Source organism: Bactrocera oleae, chromosome 4 (assembly GCF_042242935.1).
Source record: "Bactrocera oleae isolate idBacOlea1 chromosome 4, idBacOlea1, whole genome shotgun sequence".
Taxonomy (NCBI): domain Eukaryota; kingdom Metazoa; phylum Arthropoda; class Insecta; order Diptera; family Tephritidae; genus Bactrocera; species Bactrocera oleae.
Window position 1 is genome coordinate 18,235,327 of NC_091538.1, and position 19,243 is coordinate 18,254,569.

The following is a 19,243-nucleotide window of genomic DNA, read 5'->3' on the forward strand; positions in this document are numbered from 1 at the left end:
ACAGCAGTAAACTTTAATCATAAAAATGCGATGAAAGAATGAAATACTCGTAAAATAGTGAATGTGCGCATGGAGACACAACTGTGGCGGTAGTAATGCTCGTGACGTTAGACTGTCACCGACTGGCGGTGCAATTGTGACAATGTTTGTTTGTTTGCTTATTTGAAATTGGTTGTCGCTCGTGGTTACACAGAGATTTGTTTGCTACTCGGTTGCTTAGTCGCAATAATATTCCGTCGTCGCAGTTTGGCGAATATTTGCAGGAAATTAGTGAATGGCTGAATGAATGGGCGACGCTGGTGGAAGTGGTGAAAAAATACGGCTTTTGATAATGAAAGGAAACTTTTTCTATATTTCAACGCTTATTTTCCTACATTTCCTTGCGCATGCTTTAGCGCTTTCCTCTTTTATTACCGCCACTATACTACTCTGCCACTGCACTACTGTCACCAGATACTGCTGAAACAGTTGGCGTGCCAACAAATTACCGCCGTGCACCGTGTACGAGTTGCCGATGACGGCTGCAGTGACGCTGCTGACAGTTTGCAAGACATTTACATAATCTCTTTTCATAATAAAACTGAAATGGAATTTTACGCTAGGGATTTTTATTTTTCATCAACTAACTGACTTGTTTGCGACTTGCTGCAACTTTAGCTTTGCGCACAATCACCTTTCCCGTTTTCTTCCGATTTTGACTTTGCATGATGTATTTCATTCAATTGATGCCAGTGTTGGAAAATAGATGGTAATTATTTTAAAGAATAATAGAGTTTGTTAACACCATTTGATAGTGGTGCAATTACACGAGGCAATGTAAATTGCCTCATAAATATTTGACTAACAGAAAAAAATTTCCAATAAGAATTACGACAATCCGTAAGTTTAATTAGTTAATGGAAACTTATAAATATACATAATTCTATCATAAATCATTATTTATATTTTATAAATAATTTTAATTATTTATATTTTATAAATAGTTTTAATTAATTATATTTATTTTTCATCTTTAAGTTTTTTATTTCTTATAACTTAAATTTTTTTTTCAGTTTATTTTTTACTTTCGTTTAAAATTTTTTGTGTTGTTAATCATATTAAAAATTCATTAATAAAATTAGGTAACAGATTACATTTTGTACTTTCATAAAAATTTTAACAAATTCGTGGAAAAACCCAAGCATACAATAAGTCAATGCGAAAATGAAAGAGATTGCTCGTGGCGCTGAGCAGCACAAGTGAAAGGCGTTAAATCAATTAACGCCAACACATAACAAACTGCAGATGAGCAGCCACAGCAACGTCAATTGACGTCTGCGTGTGTGCGGTGGGGTGGCAACTTCACCAGATTCTCAAAGCGTTCGCGTCATTTTTAAGATTACTTGTATATACAGACATATATACGTACATAAAAATATATATATTTACCATACATATGTATAGAATGGAGCTTACATACTCGACGTTAATTAGTGTGGACCTGTTATTCTTTTCTATTGGTTATGTTTAAACGACTGAAAGTGAAAGGCATACGATGCTAATCTATCAAAAATCATGAAAGTGTTTTGCACAAGTCCATATATTTGTGAGTAAATATTTTTTAGCTATAATAAAACATAATATTTCAACTTTTTACAAATATTTCATAATTTTTCGTAAATTTTTTGAGCATTTTTAAATATTTCTACCAGTGATGAGTCAAATAGTATCAGCTGATAGCAATAACTAACATACATTTGTATATTTTAATTGTTGCGGTGAAATTTTTAACTATGGTATAAAAGTCAATTATCTTTGGTAAGCAAAAACGTTTACTTTAAAACAAAATAATTGATATTTCCTGCTAATAAGTTTAAAAATTCACCTCAACTCAGCAGTGTTCATAAATATTTGATTACTTGATTACACGTAATCACTAAAGGTAAATTACAAACTCACATACAAACAATTCACTAGAAATCGAGATTGTATCTATGTACATATGTATATGCATATATGTATGTGTAAATATGTATTGAATAAAAAAATTATTATTTTTTGTATGCTAATTAACTAATTTCAATTCGGTTTTAATAGATTCTATCACAAACACTTCACCGACCTTAATAAAGAAGCATGATAACTTTGTAGAATTTGTAAACATTATAGCAGATAATAGAATAGATGTGGCCTTCAAATACTTAGTATGTACTCATTTATGCGGCAAGTTCATAGGCAAGGCAATAAAATAATTAATAGTTTAATGTGTGGTAAAGGGAAATACTTCGTTTTTGTTTTTGATAAGAAATTGTAAAGGCTTATATCAGACAATCAAATTGAATAAATATTATCGGGAATATATGTATTTATTAATGTTACGATTTTGTTTTAATAACGTAATTAATTGAGCTATATGTCAACATATTTCTCAATGCATTGGTTTTAGAAATAAAATTTGAGATTTATTCTATAGAAATAAAGAATACATTCAAAGTTTGACTCAAACAATTAAAAAAAATTGTTACGCTCTGACGCACATTTCAAAACTATTCTAGGAACTTAGCTTAAACAGCTTAGCACATTGATTATCAATATAACGGAACTCACGTGCTCACTTTATTATCAGATAATCGAGGTATACAAAAAATCTGTTTCATGTCAATAAATAATTAAAAAAAAAGAACTTTGTTTACACTCAAAAATAATAAAAATTAGAATTTAGTTGTACTCTTCATATTAGAAGAAATTATATAAAAGTTGAGAATAAATTGTACTTATCGCAAATGATAAGGCAGAAAAAAAAATATATTATATTATAATAAAGTATTTAGTTAACAAGTGTTTGTTTATGATAACACACAATGGGCATTTCATTTTAAACACACTAGAAAAAAAAGCTCTCGAGTATAAATTTATGAGTAGAAGTAAGCAAATTGAGCTGACGAGTGAATTTAAATAAAAACTAAAAACAAAAAATATAAAAGATCTTTATCCTAAGTTAAACGATCAGTGTGTACGGCAGCCGATTTGAACAATTAGTTTGGAGATTGTAACGATGTCTTGGATAATAATCTATGCCGAATTCCGTGAATATAGCTTGACAAATAAAAAAGTGTATCATACAAGGACTTGAGTTTGATCGGTCAGTTTGTATGATAGCTGTATGCTATAGTTGGTCGATATCGACGGTTCTGACAAAGAAACAGTTTCTTAAGGAGAAAATGAAGTGAGCGAAATTTCATATCTATAGCTTAAAACTGAAGGACTAGTTCGCGTATATATAGACACACAGACACGCTGATCATTTATAAGGTTTAAAGGGTCTCCGGCATACCTGGGTGTTATAATATTAATAAAATATAAAAAATTGCTAAAACACATGTTACAACAGCAACAAATAATTTTTTTTTATGGAACAGGGAATATGTTCTGAGATGTATGTAAAACCTCCAAACATAAAAAAGTCAAAAAATGAGAACAATTGAAATTTTTCATATATGAAAAAACAGTTTATTTAATGTGTCAATATAAGAAATTTAGGAAATAATATTTTAGAATACAAAATTTAAAAAAATTAGATGAAATTTATATTTATACATTTTTCTTAAGGCACGAGAGGTTAAGAAAATTAAACAAACGCAAGTTAGTTAATTAAAGGATTTTATTAAATAGTTGCCAACTCACTCAAAACGTTAACATAAAAAGAAATTTTATAAAATACTTAATAAAATACAATTTATAGCAGTAGGTGGAGCCATGAAAATATACCACTGCGACTATTACATAAATATTTGCTTTTGACAATACATATTGTAGGCAAATATAAACGGCATAAAGTGGGTAACCTCAATTGAAGGCAACGATGAGTTTGGAGCATTAGAAAATAACTCGAAAAACAGAAGAGAGAAAAAAAGTTTAATGAGATAGTAAACTAACCATGCATATAGTAAGGCGTTCACAGTGAATTCCATTAATGAAGCTTAGCTATGTGCCAGCACAGATACATGGGTATGTACATATGTATGTATATGTATGTGGGTGAATATTGTAGAGTAGCGGCGAAAGAATAGGTGGATAAATGTGGTGCGACGCGGTGGGAGGTAAAGAAATAAAAAAAACCAGCAGTGAAGCAGAAAATGAATAAATTTTATGCAGGTTAAGTGAGCAAAATAGCAAATTAAATAAATAAACAAATAATTGAAATAAAACCAAACGAACTTGTAATATTTTTTATGTAAAAGTTAGAGTTTACGGTTAGTTGACTATACTAAAATTTAAGACAGCAACTGTTATAGACACAGCTGGCATGGTTAGTAATATATTTGCAGCGCTATTAGTATAAGCTAGCATCACAGCTTGCCTAAACACTGGTTACTAGAAGCAAATGTTCATATGTACATGCATATGTATGTATGTGGTAGCTTATTTCCGTTACTGTTCGCAAATAGTTGGCATACCAAACAAAATATGAAGTTGAAATGAGAAAGCTACTAAGCAACAAAAAGCCAAATTGGCTGGTGTGTGCGGAAGGCAGAACTGTAATGGGCAGCCAACAACTGTTAACTGCTAATCGTCCGGACGCCGGTAATTGTTGCCAATACAAGAGCAAAAAATTTAGCAGAAAATAGAAGCGATTGCTGCAGGCCAAGATAGAATACTAAAAATGTTAAATTTAAAGAAAAACGTTGAAAAGTGAAAATATTACAACAAAGAACAAGCAGACAAAATGATTATAGCTGCCAATACGTTCAATTTGAGCTTGGACCACACACATGAAAAAAATGTGATGCGATTTACAAAAAGTTTCACTTTAAAAAGCATATGTACATATGTATGCATTTGTGAGTGTGTGCGCACAGGTGGAGATGTTTGCAAGTACATTGCTACAATTTCACTTAAAATCACAGCAGTTGGCTGTTATGTGCACATGTTTGTAAGCTAACAAGTTAGACCAACCACTGATTCATTTCTGCCTTCCATAAACCAGCCAGCGAAATTAAACCAGTAAACTATGCACAAACGTACATATGTATGTATGCGTGCATATATGAACTGGTTGTAGAACAAGCTTAGTGTGGTGCACTTTCAAGCGCTCTACTTTCACATCCCCTCTTTGATTGCTTTCAGCTCGGCATTCATTACATTCTGCCAACCAGCAGAGTTAGTGATTATGTTTTGTTAATGAACTTGTTTCGAGTTCTGATGAGTTTATTTTTTTTTTCCGCATTAAATACAGCAACTTTTCACTTGATCATTCAATCTGGTTCTAATTATGAGGCAACTATGTACTTTATTTATTGTTCTATATCATAAGGCGAGGAGTGCCAATACAAAGTACATAATTTAGTTTCTATATCAGAATGCAATTAAAGCCGGAAATAAATTGAATAATATGCAAGTATGTATGTATGTATAAAACGGAAGTTTCACATTGACAATTTTTAAGGTTAGGTAAAAAAAATTATTGTACGAAACTTGGCTTAAATTGTAACCTTTTTTCAAATTCCAGTATTCTAACATTTCACATTTTTACCACAATCACATTAAAATAACACAATTACTTCACGAACTGGGAACTCCCACTCAATTTACGATTCTCTATGAAAACAATAATATTGAAATTGACAACAGAAAATTGTAAAATACAGAACATATTGAAAACAATCAATGTCAATCAGTCTGACATTACAGGGTAACAAGTCAGCTGATTATCGTCGGAGTGTCAGCCTCGACTGCTGGGGCAGAGGGACAAAGTAAAGCCAGTTGTTCGCCTTTATGCTAAGGCACGTATGAACTGATAGCTGTATGTTAAACAAAAGTGCTTGCAAACGCACTCACTTGAATTCAACTGAGCAGAGCGCGGTTAACAAACAATTATAGAAGACAAATGGATGTTATTTTTCGACAAATTCTTTTTAAAGTGGATTAATAATCTTGCATCCACTATGTTATATTCAAAATATGAAACAAATTTATTAATCTTAGCAACAAATGTTTTTTTAATACTTAAAGAAAACAGGAAATTATTGTAAAATGTGAGTGTGTGTGCAGCCGAACGCTAGATATGTATGCAAATGTAACAAAGTTGCCTGTCGTGCCTACAATATTAACAACATTATTGCACAATTCATTTTTTTTTTGTACGTATGTGTTCATTGTATATACAGGGCTCTCTAATAGGTCGATGTGTCATATTCATATAGAGAATAAATCATGTCAAACACTTCCAAATGGAGTTTAGATTACTAATCCTGTATTTTATGGTATTTATGCCAAATACTTTTTGAATATCTACCTGTATATAAAAATATAGGATTAGTGGTAAATGAGAGTGACACCTAGTCAGAAATAAGTTTTCTAAGTTCATCAGGCCGAGTTAGATTTGAGCAATACATTTTACCACTGAAAACTGCATAACATTTTAGCTTTTCCATTCTTTAGCTTTTTTTATCATGTAAAAGTACTTACTTTACTTAAGAAGATACTGCCTCCTCAGCAGTTCTAAAAAAAAAAACATTTCTTGACCTATCAGCAAAAATACTTGTAGATACAAACTTATTATATGCACGTATATTTTTATACTCTCGCAACCTGTTGCTACAGAGTATAATAGTTTCGTTCACCTAACGGTTGTTTGTATCAACTTAAACTAATCGAGTTAGATATAGGGTTATGTATATATAAATGATCAGGATGAAGAGACAAGTTGAAATCCGGGTGACTGTCTGTCCGTCCGTCCGTCTGTCCGTCCGTCCGTGCAAGCTCTAACTTGAGTAAAAATTGAGATATCTTTATGAAACTTGGTAGACATGTTTCTTGATACCGTGAGACGGTTGGTATTGCAGATGGGCGTAATTGGACCACTGCCACGCCCACAAAACGCCATTATTCAAAAACATATAAATTGCCATAACTAAGCTCCACAACAAGATACAAGACGCTTATTTGGTATACAGGATCACAATAGGGAGGGGCATCTGCAGTTAAAATTTTTTTTTAAAGTGGGCGTGGTCTCGCCCCTAATAGGTTTAATGTGCATATCTCCTAAACCGCTAATGAAATAATAACAAAATTCACTGGAAGCAAATGGTTTTAGAACCTCTACCTACAGTGTGAAAATGGGTGAAATCAGGTGGCAACTCCGCCCACTCCCCATATAACGGTACTGTTAAAAACTACTAAAAGCGCGATAAATCAAGCACTAAACACGCCAGAGACATTAAATTTTATCTCTGGGATGGTATGAGATGACTTTATAGGAACCGCGTTCAAAATGAGACAGTGGGCGTGGCACAGCCCACTTTTAGGTGAAAACCCATATTTTGAGATCTGCTTAACCGATTTCAACCAAATTCGGTGCATAACGTGTCATAGTGCGGATATGGGCGAAATCGGACTACAACCACGCCTACTTCCCATAAAACACCATTTTAAATTCCATCTGATTCTTTCACTTTCCACTATGCAAATCAGGCAAGAATGACTGTATCGGGATAAAACTTTGCGTGAATAATGCGATTAAAGTATGCCACCTTGTGGCCAAAAATTGTCTAAATCGAACCAAAACTGTTCAAGCCCCTAAGTACTAAATATGTGGACCCCAGTGCCTATAGTTGACCTTCTACCGAAAATATCAGTCAATCCACAAAGAAATCTCAAACGAGTATACTATTTGACTTTGCGAGAGTATAAAATGTTCGGTTACATCCGAACTAAGCGCTTCCTTACTTGTTTAAATTAAAATTAACGCTACAGTCGCAGTCAAAATAAGTTTCAATTTTCATTCTATATTTTTTTATGGTGCAAAAATTAAGTAAAGCTCTCCATATCGGAAAGCTTCAAGTTCATAATATTTAACAACTGTTTTTTTACTTAAAAAACTGACGGCACGTGTGGTCGGAATCGAATATTAAAAATTATTAAATAAGTAAAATCTATTTTTATAATTGGTTTATTTTTATATTTTGAAAACGGAGGAATAACTTTCAAATTGGTTAAAAAAAAATACCCAAACATAATAAACAGGATTTAATTTAAAGGACTAAAGGCATGTAAGAAAATCATCTCTAATCCATTTTAGGTTTAAAGGAATGGTATGCATTTAATTTAGACTGATGTCTATTTTATGTATATAATTATTATTTTTTTCTCGTTTAAGACTTGATCCCTTATATACTTATACATATTTTCCTCCCTTATTCTGTATGTAAAATTTTGAAGTATCCATATATGGTTTTTTTTTTCTCTACTCACCTAAATTTGGCACGGTAACGGTAACTTGATTATTGGAGCCGACGTCCACTGTAGCTACTTTACTTTTGTCCACACTTGCTGGCTTGAAGTCATCTGTTAAATACAGAGAATAAATGTTAATGTTATTTTATTTGTCAATTGGTGAGTATAGTTTTTATAAATAACCCGATGTATAAAATATACAAGCATGAGCATATACTTACATTTGATAGTGTGAAAGGCGGTCGTTGTATTTTTTGAATTGTATGTGCAGCCAAGCTTTAAATCGCGCACCTCGTCTCCAATGTTAAGGCGCTCTGCGAGCGAGCTTTTATGTTTGGTCATCATCATCGTCGTTGCCCCAACACCGGCGCTTGGAAGTTTGTTATGAGGCGTTGTAGTTGTGTGTGGAGATGACGATGATGTATTTGCGTAAGTTGAGTGATTTGAATAATTGGCACTGGCGTTATTATTGGTGTTATAGAGGGAATTGTTGTAATTGGACTGGTTTTGTTGTTGTTGATATGATTTTGTGGTGTTGTAGCTTGGTGATTGAAAACCTTGCAAATATGCCGATTCCCTTTCAACCAACAAAGAGCAATCGGGTGCCGTTGTAAAGGAACTGACTCCGGTGCTAGCACCCGCTCCAACCGTCGTCGCCGCCGCCCCTGCTGACCACTGACCAGCGCCGCCGCCACTTCGTTGCAATTGTGTTATACTGTTTGCAGTAAATTTACGACCGCCCGCTGCACGAGCACTTCCTCCAATCCCACTACTTCCTCTATTACTAGATGTTACCGTTGTCCCAGCCGCTGCGTTGCTTGTTCGACTGCGTTTTACGCTACCACCTGCAGCCTTGGCCTTGAGACGCTGTAACGTTGTGGTACCCGATGACTTCGGAATTTTTTTGCTTTTCGGTGCAATACGGAATTGCACACACACGTACACGTATAAAAAATAGATTATTTACACTTAAATTGAAATTTTAACTGTTAATTGCACTTCCAGGCGGAGAGGCGCCCAGCACCACTACATTCTCAATTAGAAATATGCACTACACTTAGCACACATTATATATTATTATTTTGATTTTATTCTGAAACAAGAAATTTCAAAATTAATCACTTAAAAACTCGGATTATATTATTCACATGTTAGATACATATATGTTTGATGTAATATAATATTTGCGATCTTCGTTAATATTCAAATGTATCACAAATATTCTGAATTTATTTTAGGCTTCACACACACATCATTACTAAAAAGCTGTTCAATTCACAATAAACCTCATATTTTACCTACTCAGCTTAGCCAACCGCCAGTAATTAGTAGCGTGCTAATTTTCTGAAGAACTTAATTCGTAAATTTTTTTTTAAATATCACACCCTTCACTTATCCCCTTATAGCAGTCATTCGTCTGATTTTAATATATAATCTTTCATTTCTACTTATACAATTTTTTTATCTTTACATTCTTGTTCACACACTAAAATAGAAAGAACATATGTTTCGAGTATTAGGCTTTCACATGTACATTCCTCCGGCTTTGCCAAATAAAAAATGCAGCAACACAATGGGTGCACTACGACAGGTTTGCCACGCCGTTACAATTTCAGCTAACGTCAACGTTTAACTCAGCACAGCAACAGCGCTGCAGACAACATTGCCACCCAGCTGTCGCCAAAACCACCCCCGCAAGTATGCGGCATACGAGTATGTTGACCACTTTTCAAAGAAGAATGTATAAGAAAAGTAAAGGTGAAGCAAAAAACGTAAAAAAAAAAACGAATTACGCGTACGTCACTTTGCCGTCTTCTGACAACAACTCTACGCAACGCTGCCGTCGACGTCATTAACGACGGCTATGCATGTGAAAAAAATGAAGAGGAAAATGAGGGTGGTAGGTGAAAAGGTGTGGGGCGCTGCGTGTTGGCGCTGTTGCTGCCTGTGGCGAAACTGTTGCAATTTTCGTACTACTTTACATTATATGTCATATATATATCTAAATATATGGACATTATCACACTAGTGTATGTGTACTCGAAGAAAAAGAACTATCAAACACGAGCAATCTCACCTAAGCAGATAAACCCAAAATTGATTTAATTTATACTTTTGTGTGGTTATTTTCCACACCAAATTATTCGATGCTTTGTGTCGACGTTTTTGATTTCGATTTCGACGACGGCGCAACTCGCGACTTTCAGCGCACCTGCCGCAATAACGACGGCAATAAAATTTTACACGTCTACAAAAATCAAAACAAATTTTTTGCACGTTCCAATATGATTGTTTTATAAATTTCCGCACTCACGTTTTTTTCCGATTTTTTAACCACTTTATGATTAGCGTTAGTCAAATAATAATTTTCTCTTTCGATTGATCTGAACGTCGTCGCGCTGTCGTCGTTGTCTCGTCTACGTCTCGTGCATTTTCATCACTTCAGCAATACTTCACCGTTTTTGGTATTTTCTCTGCGTGACTGCTTCTTACAATTCCTCGCTGTCTATGTCGTTCTATTGTCATTCGTAGCGCAGTGTTGCACAGTATTAAATACATTTTTCTAGAATGTAAGCAATATCATACGTTAAATGTATATTTTCAGAATTTAATTAACTTATGTTTTTAAATAAAAACCAATTACACATAATAAGATTGATATGTGAAAACGTTCACTCCGTTCAAAAATGTTAAATAATATAAAACTTATTGCCAGTGTTTAGAGCATATTTAAAAATTCAAAGGTTGGTAAGCTTGGCTATTTTTCCATTACCAGCTGTTGCGAAATGTCATCCACCGGACTGACGAGATCACACAAATTGTGATAATATCGACAATACTAATATTATTAATAATAATAATTAATGCAGTTGAAGTCAGCTTCCTGTACATTTTACTCCTTCGAAGCAGTTAACAGTTAAATTTAAACAATGTAATTAAATCATTGTAAAATATAGATAAACAAATTATATAAGACGAGATAAAAAGGTAAGGATTGCAGGTAATACATAAATGTCATTGGTGCGTTATTAAACCAAGAATACAGAGATAGTTTATGGGTTAAGAGTAGTCAGAACTTTCAAAAGAAAACGTTTTTTTGTTTTGCATTTTCTTAAAGAATAATATCTTAGAAATATTCTCCGAAAATTTGAAGCTTATTGTACAAATAGTTCCGGAGATATGAGCGTAAGTTGTAAGTTGTTCTTAACTCAGTGTAGTTGGCTTCCCAAACTTAAAATAAGTTTTTTTTTCAAAACTATGTGTTTTGTAGTGGTGACCACTGTTGCTTGAAAACCGCTCGGTAATTTTCAATGAAATTGATTTACAACTTTTTGAAAATATGAAAAACATGTGTCTGATCGAAAAAATTTCCTATGACCGACAGTTTGTAATTAAAAAGAAGAATCGGACAGGCACTAGGTTATCTATTAATAAAACTAATTTTTCTTCGTCCAATTGATTTAAATGAAAAATTATTTAAAATTTTAATGTTTCTGCCAACACCTAATCTATTAATTGCAATTGAATCTTTAAAATTTATTTGTTAATATTTAATTGTTCGTGGGCTTAACTCAACCCTGTATACTTTTATGGCGTCATTTCCGTGAAACGCAAATTAAAACAGTAACTGGCCGAAATTGTAAGCTCTCGTTCTTGGATCAAACAAGAAGTATGAGCGCAAAGAGTAAAAATTCACAGATAATAACGTAATAAATAAGTATAAAGAATTAATGAATTGATACTAAGGTTCGTAAATTTAAATAACTATAGGTATGACTATAAATTAAGAACAAAAAAAAAATAAATATGTTGGTGAACAGTTTGGAAGACACTGTGTACCTATTTGATGCAATTGTTTGGTTTGTGTCTGGACTAACGAGACATTCGGTAAGGAATGATAGCAGCACTGTTTTACCATCGGAATAAAACGGAACTACCAATATTCGTTACTCTGGCAACTGTAAATATTAGATTAAATAAAAAAATAGAAAATTGTAAAAATTAAGAGTAATTAAAATACTTTCAGAATGCTTTGAGAAATATTAAGGATCCAACAATATGCCTTGCTTTTATCGCCAGGCTTTTAAATGAAGGATCACATCTAGTGTGACAGCTTAAAAAACGTCGATTTTTGGGAATAAAAAACAAAAAACTTTTATATTTTGAGATCTGCTTAACCGATTTCAACCAAATTCGGTGCATAACGTGTCATAGTGCATTCTTTCACTTTCCACTATGCAAATCAGGCAAGAATGACTGTATCGGGATAAAACTTTGCGTGAATAATGCGATTAAAGTATGCCACCTTGTGGCCAAAAATTGTCTAAATCGAACCAAAACTGTTCAAGCCCCTAAGTACTAAATATGTGGACCCCAGTGCCTATAGTTGACCTTCTACCGAAAATATCAGTCAATCCACAAAGAAATCTCAAACGAGTATACTATTTGACTTTGCGAGAGTATAAAATGTTCGGTTACATCCGAACTAAGCCCTTCCTTACTTGTTTAAATTAAAATTAACGCTACAGTCGCAGTCAAAATAAGTTTCAATTTTCATTCTATATTTTTTTATGGTGCAAAAATTAAGTAAAGCTCTCCATATCGGAAAGCTTCAAGTTCATAATATTTAACAACTGTTTTTTTACTTAAAAAACTGACGGCACGTGTGGTCGGAATCGAATATTAAAAATTATTAAATAAGTAAAATCTATTTTTATAATTGGTTTATTTTTATATTTTGAAAACGGAGGAATAACTTACAAATTGGTTAAAAAAAAATACCCAAACAAAATAAAAATTAAGAGTAATTAAAATACTTTCAAAATGCTTTGAGAAATATTAAGGATCCAACAATAGGCCTTGCTTTTATCGCCAGGCTTTTAAATGAAGGATCACATCTAGTGTGACAGCTTAAAAAACGTCGATTTTTGGGAATAAAAAACAAAAAACTTTTATATACTTGTAGTGTTTTGAAATTTTCAGAGTATATTTATACACATTTAAGGAATACACAGCGAAGTTTAAAAAAATAAAATTTATTGATTTTTTGAGTTATACGAGATCTTCGACGGCGCAAAAGAAGCGTGCTTCACTGCTGCAGTGATTCCGGCCTTCTTCGTGGATGAAACCTAAAAATAAAAAATTCTCGAACACCAGAAGATATTCTCCGTACAAAAAAAATTGTTAAAAAATATTAAAATTTACAAAATGATAGCGTTTTAAAAAAAATTTCAATTTTACCTCAAATTTTTGTTGTTTTTAGCCTGCCAAGACTTAATTTTTCATCAGATCAAAAAACCAATTGGTCATTATAGGTAGAATTATATACAAAACAGGCAGATAATAATTTCATGTGGATCAGATCATTTGTCTTCGAGTTATCACTGCAGAAAATTCGAAAAATGCTGTTTCGAGAAAAACGCGTTTAAGAGGGTCATCCATGTGATAGGCATCATTTTAAAGACACAGCAGTTAGAAGAAGGAACTGTTCGGAGCGCTGAGTTGGCAGACCTGGAACTTTAAACGCGTTTTTTTTTTAAATTGTGTGTTTTTACACTTTTCTCCGTCGTATCTCAAAAAGGTTTGACCGAATGACTTGAAATTTGTAGGCATATGTAAACGCATGGAAGGGACTATTATCAATCCAAAATTATCATTATATATTATATTATTTCCAAGTTCAAGACGCCGCTAATTTTTTTTGTTTCAGATAAGCCAATCAGCCGGAGGCGGGGTGTACACAACGCTGTAACTCATGTTCTATATAATATTTTTAGCTTCAAATTTATATTTTTACTGTCAAAATATATGTTAATAAAATATAATAAATTTAAAGCTCTATCTATTTACTGGTCGTAGAAAAAAAATCCTAAAAACAGTCCGTCACATGGAATGACCGTCTTAAAGCTGATTGAACTCAGGTTTTACTCTTCAAATGGAAGTAACTCAAAAACTATTTGATTTGATATTATATTGATTTGAAATTAGAGTATGTTATTTTTAAAAGTATAAACTATCAGAACATGAACTTTTTTTTTCAAAATATCACATAGGTGTGCCCTATAAAGATATTTAATCAGAAGCAGCGTTACTCCACTAGAACACCAACAAGCGGTTATATATGGGTTAGGTTAAGTTATACATATATGTATAGAACAATCACGGGATTTTTGCAGAGAAATTAAAAAGGAAATGAACGCAATTAGGTAGCACTCAGCAACCATACAATTTTGCTACTTTTTGGGTTATTCAAGTAATACAACAACAGTTTATTATGCATTTCTCTCCTAGAATTATGTCGAATATATGGGAATGCCCACTGCTTCATAACCACAATTGCACACCTTGCATTTGCTGATAATAATCGAACTGTACACATGAGTGACTCTTTTCAAGCTGCAAGAAAAGTTTACTAGCCAAAACATAAAAAAGGAATTATTTTCAAAAAGGTATCGATTACATTGCTGTATTTATCAATAAAGGCGCATCAAAGTTTTGAAAAGAAAAAAGATAGTAAGATTTTTAAACAGCATTTTCCCGAAGTAAAAAGAAGTGCAATAAAAAATAAGAGTACGGAATATTATACATTAATTTTTCGATCTTTTAGGGAATTGCAAAAAGTATTAATTCAGATAAGCAGTGCGCTAAACAATTAACGACGATAAAGAACGCTTTCTTCATTCAATAAGCGTGCAGGTAGACGAGCCAAACATGTTAAGCAGTAAAAGAGTTTAGTAGACTAGTTGACTAGCGTTCTTGTGGTTGTGTGAGAGGTTCCGCACACACATACATATGTATATATATGGTTAGATATGGGTACATGTACAAAGCGTTTTGCCGTGCATTTTCCTCTCCTTGATCCGATTTTGCAGATCATATCGTAATCATACTGCAAGTACCGCGACGCTGGTGGCAAAGTTGGCGGCGCCTCTGTCTGTCTAACTGCATGTCTTACTCATCCGATCCTTATCGGCTGCTGCAGATTACTTAGTGTAACAGAAAAGAAAGTGTACATGGTCTATTTTCCAGGCGGATTTAATTAGTTGAGCCCTGTACATATGGACATACCTGTCATTTGCTTTGTTTGTATTTGTATTTTAATTTTTGAAATAGCTGATCAGCGCCAACTTGAAATTGTTGGCCATTGTTTGGTTAAATGCGGAAAATTTGTTTGTTTATTTTTAGGAGGATTTAGGAGGATTTAGGAGCAACGTGTCGTAGGTTTTATAGTAAAGTTTATTTTAATTAATAATTAGGACAGGTGTATTGTTGTCCAAATCTCTTTTTGTCCATTTTACAATAGAAAATATAAAATATAACATGATGCGAAACATAACCTTAAATTAGTGGCAAGTAAGTCGCTTTTTTATTTATTTTATTTAAGAGTCACTGGTAAATTCATAATATTCGTTTATTGCTTTAAGAGGTAAGGCCAGTTTAGGGTTTTCGAATAAAATTATTTAAAGTACGCTTAAAGTTAAACCCATTATTCAAATGATAGAATAATGAAAAATTTTCCCTATTCGAAGACTAATACACGAATTCACTTGTACTTGCAACTGTAGCTTCAAGGTAATATTTTGTAAAATAATGTAAATCTTTTTTTCAAATCGACTATTTTGCGAAAACTTGATGTAAATTTAAAACATACCTTCTTTACTAGCAAAATCAAGATAACGTTTTTTGTTTGTTTCAAATGGCACGAGTTTCCAGAATCACCGGTGTCGTAGAGATTCTCTTGAAAATGGTAATTCCGAAAATTGATTCAGTGACAGCCATTTTGTCACAGAATAAAAAATTTTATTCACTAAAATACATGTTCAATAAAACTTCACTTAAAATTTCCTTACAACCATTGTAAATTGTCAAGTCACCGTTTTCGAGAACTGACCTAACTCCTTAAACAATATATTTAACAATATATAATATATATATAACAATCATCTATAGTTCAAAGCACCGTATAACAAAAAAATTTAATTTGTGGTTTTTATTTACCCGCTGATAAGAAGTTGTTTTGGTACGTTAAATCTTTCAGATATTCATATATTTTCCACTTATACAGCAACATGTTGCTTCAGAGTATAATGGTTTTATTCACCTAACGGTTGTTTGTATCACCTAAAACTAATCGAGATAGATAAAGTTAAATAAGTTAAATTCTGAGTGACTGTCTATCCGTCTGTCCGACTGTGCAACCGATAACTTAAGTAAACATTGAGATATCTCCATGAAACTTGCTACATATATTTCTCGGAACCCAATCCGACTATCTACAATATATCTCAGGAATTACCTGACCAATTCCACATTTGGTATGCATGATTATCCGAACTGTGAAAATGTGCGAAATCGGTCACGTCTACTTCTCATATAACAAACTTTTCAATTCCATCTGGTTCCTTTGCTTTGCAGTGAACTTTCCCTAGTTTAATATAAAGTCTTGCCAACACCTAAAGATATTTCCCCGTCTATGATCCTTGCAAGTTGCAAGGGTATTAAATGTTCGGTTACTTCTATATACCACATTAAGAAAAAGGCATTAAAATAAATAAATAATTTCTTTTACTTTATTGTATTAATTAAATATAATTTTATTTAATAAAAAGCACGTTTTTGTTATACAATTTTAATGTTTTTATTTTACGATTTTTTTTATATTTACAAGACAAAATCTCTATTAGTCCTCATTTAATTTTGCTTTGATTTATTTTTATATTAAATATATACTATATATTTTTGATGTATTGCACATTATTTAAAAAATTTGTCCTAATTTGACTCTTTATAAATCCACGTCAAAATCAAAGTAAAATCAAATTGCCCAATAAACGTCAAAATAACGGATCTCAGTGATTTATCGGCGCCAAAAACTCCGCCATTGTCATATGAATACTCGTAGTTGACGTGTGTACAAAATGGCGCAACTCGTTCGCACTTGCGCTCGCTAAACTCACGCATAAATGGTGAAAATTACACAAAACAGCAAGTGACTCACTTTTTTTTACAACCAAAACGTTTTTTTGCTTCACGCTCGGTAATTTAGCCACGAGTTGGTAAATTATGAAAAACCAGCGCTTTAACCAACTATGCAAGTTTGCGAATGCCGGTACAGTGAAGTAGCCTAGTGGTGCATACATAAATGGCAATGAGGAGGCGGCAGACAAGTTCGCGCTTGAAAGCAACTGCCAGCAAAATACGCTTGACACAGCACCGTTGGGGCAACCATTTAGCAAGTGTACTCGTTTAATAAAATAACCACATGATACATATTTCGTTTATGTTTGTATGAGTACGTGTGCGAAAGGAGGTGCTGTTGTGAGTGACTATGACAGGTTGGAATTGATTTATAGCTGCATGATTGAGGATATTTGTCAGTGGAAATTAATTTTTATTAGCCGCGATAAATCATTGAGCTATTTAAATTGTTTATTAATGAAGTGTACGCGTGAGGCAAAAGTAAAACCAACAACGCGCAAGTAGTGGTTTTCATAGGTCCGCAAGACATGGCAGGTGGATGACATACTGTGTCGGACATGCATGGCCACAAAGCGCCTATGAAAGAATGAATGAAGTTGGCAATTTTGAAAATGAGTGGGGAAGCAGTTCATTGAAGGCGATGAATGTGGCAAATAGAAGCTATTTTAATCGTGATTTAATAATCGTTTGGCAGCTGAATAAATTGGTACATACATACATACTTGTACAGGGAGGTTATGGTTGGTTTGACTTTGAAGTGACTTATCTCATCAACTATTAAAACTTTTCAGTTGCGTCCAAAAGTGAGAAAAAGTTTATTAATTTATTAGTTTTCATAATATAATTAAAACTTATTTTTAAAAATTCAGTTTTCTCCAAAAAATAAAAAATCGAAAATAACTCTAATTTCGAAGGCCAAAAAAAATTGTACAGCTTGCATAAATTCACATTTTAACACTCTTTAAGGAAAATTAATACTTTGTATGTGCACCTTTACCCTTTAACATGATTTGCAGTATTTTATTCATAGAACGCACCAAATTTGATGTAAGTTCAGGTGGTTTACCTGCCCATATGTTCTGAGAAGCAGCCTTAACCTCTCCTTATAGGGCCAGAGCTGTTCAATGGAATGCTGGGGGTCCTGTCTTCATTCTCTCAGTTTTTGAGATATCGATCTTAAATTTAGCATATGACCGTTTCTCATCAACTTTTTCATTTGACGAGATATCTTCACGAAATTTGGAACGGATCAGTATCTAAGGCAATAATGGAATCACTATAGCATATTGCTGTCATACAAGCTGAACGATCGGAATCAAGTTCTTCTAAAGAACCTTTTGTATTTGTGAAGGGTATTATAGCTTCGGTGCAACTTGCAATCTGTCTGTATATATACAAACTAGTCCCTAGTTTTTAAGTTATCGATGTGAAATTTTGCACCTGTCCTTTTCTTACAAAGAAGCTGCTCATTTGTCGGAATGGCCGATATCGTACCACTATCGCATATAGTTGCCATACAAACTGAACAATCGGAATCAAGTGTGTGGGGGGAAAACTCTTTCATTTGACGAGGTATCTTTACGAAATTCGGCATTGATTATTACTTAAGGCAAATGTCGGATGACTATAGCATATGGCTGCCATACAAATTGAACGTTCGGAATCAAGTTTTTGTAAGGTATCGGTATCTACTTGACTTGACGTTTAAATGAGATATTTTAATTTTTTGCAATCGTTAAAATCAAAATTGATATATTGTTCAATTTTTTATAAAACTAGGAAAAATACATAAGATTTTCATATTGTGACTCTAGGTTGCAGCTTAAAAGCTGTAATAGTTTAGGAGATAAGTCCCTTCAAAGTCAAAATCAAAGTCCTCTCTGTACACTGGTTTGGTTCACTGTATGTACATACTTGCATATATTTGGGGTCTTCGAACAAGAACGATGTGATGTTAAAATGAAATCAAACACTCAATTTTTGCCAAAATGGATTCTTTTTTTTGTTATGCAGAAAACTTTATGCCACTTACGATATCAACAAAATTTCG

At 33.1% G+C, this 19,243-nt stretch overlaps 1 protein-coding gene and 1 long non-coding RNA gene across 5 annotated transcripts in view; one reads left to right on the forward strand and one right to left on the reverse strand.

Moving 5' to 3' along the window:
• Eaf (ELL-associated factor) overlaps window positions 1-10,671 on the reverse strand; it is a 41,220-nt gene extending 30,549 nt beyond the window's left edge. The window contains exons 1-3 of one of the 4 annotated variants that reach the window (XM_070107618.1): window positions 10,292-10,671; window positions 8,436-9,307; window positions 8,233-8,325 (exon numbers count right to left, since the gene is read on the reverse strand). In XM_070107618.1, the coding sequence (XP_069963719.1) occupies window positions 8,233-8,325; window positions 8,436-8,562 (220 nt within the window). In that variant the 5' untranslated portion in view covers window positions 8,563-9,307; window positions 10,292-10,671. Of the gene's footprint in view, window positions 1-8,232; window positions 8,326-8,435; window positions 9,308-9,512; window positions 9,701-10,291 lie in introns of those variants that run through there. The other 3 variants (XM_036375779.2, XM_070107619.1, XM_014233156.3) reach the window with 3 other exon arrangements.
• Window positions 10,672-11,198: 527 nt separating this feature from the next.
• On the forward strand, window positions 11,199-14,049 carry LOC118683251 (uncharacterized). The gene is made up of 3 exons (XR_011395800.1): window positions 11,199-11,921; window positions 11,986-12,175; window positions 12,242-14,049. It is a non-coding gene; the product is annotated as an uncharacterized lncRNA (long non-coding RNA).
• Window positions 14,050-19,243: the final 5,194 nt, after the last annotated feature.